Source organism: Bubalus kerabau, chromosome 8 (genome assembly GCF_029407905.1).
Source record: "Bubalus kerabau isolate K-KA32 ecotype Philippines breed swamp buffalo chromosome 8, PCC_UOA_SB_1v2, whole genome shotgun sequence".
In the NCBI taxonomy this organism is placed as follows: Eukaryota; Metazoa; Chordata; class Mammalia; order Artiodactyla; family Bovidae; genus Bubalus; species Bubalus kerabau.
The window spans coordinates 50,212,977-50,216,131 of record NC_073631.1 but is presented as its reverse complement, the minus strand read 5'-3'; the positions used below and the strand labels follow the sequence as shown (position 1 = coordinate 50,216,131).

Here is a 3,155-nt window from a genome sequence, read left to right as displayed (position 1 = left end):
GACTCTTGAGAGTCCCTCAGACTGCAAGGAGATCAAATCAGTCAATCTGAAAGGAAATCAGTCCTGAATATTCAATGGAAGGACTGATGCTGAAGCTGAAGCTCCAATACGTTGGCCACCTGATGCAAAGAACCGACTCATTGGAAAAGACCCTGATGCTGGGAAAGATTGAAGGCAGGAAAAGAAGGGGACGACAGAGGACGAGATCATTGGATGGCATCATCAATTCAATGGACATGAGTTTGAGCAAGCTCCGGGAGTTGGTGACAGACAGGGAAGCCTGGCATGCTGCAGTCCATGAGGTCACAAAGAGCCGGACACAACAGAGCGACTGAACTGAACCGAATGTTACCACTTACTCAGATCAATCTCCCTCTGGCCTAACCTTTCAGGTTCAAATTTCCAGCACATTAATATGTCCATCCCTTTTCTGAATTATATTCAATTCTTAAAGACCAGACACAACTTACCCTAGGAACCTTTGCTCTGTCCCTTAGTTGGTTAATAGACACATTAAATTATAAAAAAAACACAACAACCATAAGTCACTGATGCCAGCAACCCCCACCATGTCAAATATCATACAGACAGCTTTTGGAAAGCCTGCAAGACAGAGATCCGTGGTTTAATATTATGTTAACACATAACATTTGTGCTATTGCTCACACTACTTGTTGCACTTTTGTCAGCAGCTCTAAAGAGGTTGACAGATGCCTGGGAAAAATTTTCCAAAGAGCAAAATAGTTACAAGATGTAAAAAACACTGCCCTTTTAAATGACCTATTTAGTTGACTCCCCTCAGGACTAGGAAATTTTTTCCTCTCTGCTTTACAGACAGTTGTTAGTTTCATAATATGCGTTATCATCCTTTTCCTGGCTATCAAATTACTCATGACATGTATCACTGCTTGCTTGAAGTCTACTGTCAAAAGCACATGTACAATGATTGTACAAATTGAGATGACTGAACGAATGCATAATCTATAAAACTTTTCTCCATCAATATATTTATATGCTTATTTACTGCATTTAATTAATTTACTATGATTATATATATACACATACAAAGCCCTGCTCATAGCTCAGTTGGTAAAGAATCTGCCTGCAATGCAGGAGACCTGGGTTCATTTCCTGGGTTGGGAAGATCCCCTGGAGAAGGAAATGGCAACCCACTCCAGTATTCTTGCCTGGAGAACCCCATGGACAGAGCAGCCTGGTAGGCTACAATCCACAGGGTCACAAGAGTTTGACACAACTTATCGACTAAACCATCACCATACACATGTATAATGCTTAGTGAATTAAACTGAATTTTAACATGAATTTAAAATGAATTCAAATGAATTGAAACTGCTGATCAAATCTATAATTCTATACAAGATACTGGACATGCACAATGCACGTGTAAGATAAAATTGGCCTAAGTCCTCTTGGACACCCTTGGACACCCTAGGATTGACTATAAGCCCTTGCCAAGCACGCTACTAGCATAACTCTCTAAAAGGAAAGAAAGAAAGAACTCATTTTCAAGGCCCAGCACTGAGGGACATGATCTAGGGCAGGCAAGGAACCATCCGGGCAACAAGGGACCAAATAGTTGATCACCTAATGCTTTCTTTGTAAAGATTTACGATCAAAAGGAGGAAGATGAGGAGGAAAAACCATAAATCTTTTTCTATGGTAGGACAATCAAATGAAAACAAAAAGAAAAAAATAATGACATGAGCCGTTTATGGTAGGACTTTCCTAATGTGCAGTGTACATCTAAGTTATACATTAACCAGACCTCCTTAAAACAGGAGGATGCCCCGACACGCCTCGCAGAGGCCATCAACCACTGGATTTGAATCGAGGCATCACTTGGTGGCAGTGGGATGAGCACCCGGTGGTTGCCCCCGGCCTGGGAGCTCTACCTCAAGAACCACTGCGTCTCCACATTTAAGAACTGGCCCTTCTTAGAGGGCTGCGCCTGCATCTCGGAGCAGATGGCTGCGGCAGGCTTCATCCACTGTCCCACTGAGAGCAAGCCTGACTTGGCTCAGTGTTTCTTCTGCTTCAAGGAGTTGGAAGGCTGGGAGCCAGATGACGACCCTATAGAAGAACATAAAAAGCATTCATCTGGTTGTGCTTTCCTTTCTGTCAAGAAGCAGTTTGAAGAATTAACCCTTGGTGAATTTTTGAAACTGGATAAAGAAAGAATCAAGAACAAAATCGCAAAGGAAGCCAACAATAAACAGAAAGAATTTGAAGAAACTGCAAAGAAAGTCTGCTTTGCCATTGAGCGGCTGGCTGCCTTGGAGTGACACCTCCCTATCACTGCCGCACAGCGACACAGACATATCATTTCCAGGGCACACCCCTCAGCATTACCAGTTTTTCTCTGGGGCCTCTTAACTGTGCCTTAGGAAAGGAGAACATCAACATTTTGAAATTCAAATATTTAAACTGTATTTTTCACTTTTTTTTCTTGAAGTTGGTGCCAGGGGCTACTTCTGTTATATAGCAGGAGCTAAGTATAGTAACTGACCCTGTCTTTTATCTTTGGTAGTTTTCACTTTATTGCTTCCTGGACTCAGCAGGGTGAGGGGAGATGTTTGTTCACATGCATATATTCCTTTTACATCAAGGTGTTTGGGCTTCACGAAGCTGGTAAATGGCTGTCCAGCTGAGATGTGATGGGTGAATGCGATCACAGGTCCGTTATGACTGGGCAAACAGGATTAAGAATGCCATTTTAAGTTTCATTTGCATAATAATCTGCATTTATGGTGTGCACTTATCATGTTCCAGATGTTCTGTATTATCTCATATTGATCTCTGCAGGTCGGGTGACCATCCCTTTTACCCCATCAGGTCTGTGGTGTCACGGCAGCTCCCTTCCTCCTAGACAGATTGTGTGACCCATCCCTGCCTCACCTCTGAAAGTGCCCTGTGGGTTAGGGGTTCCTTGCCATCCCATCTTATGATTTTCAGGTTCACAGGAGTCACCATGGGATTAGACCCCAGGCTCTCCCTTTGGACTTGATCTGTGTCAGAGTCCTTTCCACGACTGTAGTATGTGTGGCTTGGTGAGGGGGCATGCACAAGGACTGATGTCTTGAGAGTAGAGCTGGCCTCGTGGCAAGGTTGCAACATTTTTCTACAATAGAAAAGAA

General features: G+C 43.1%; 1 protein-coding gene across 1 annotated transcript; it reads left to right on the top strand.

The window, feature by feature from the left end:
* The first annotated feature begins 524 nt into the window (after positions 1-524).
* On the top strand, positions 525-2,305 carry LOC129659121 (baculoviral IAP repeat-containing protein 5-like). The gene has a single exon (XM_055590240.1). The coding sequence runs from the start codon at positions 1,875-1,877 to the stop codon at positions 2,301-2,303; it is 429 nt and encodes a 142-aa protein (XP_055446215.1). The 5' UTR covers positions 525-1,874; the 3' UTR covers positions 2,304-2,305.
* Positions 2,306-3,155: the final 850 nt, after the last annotated feature.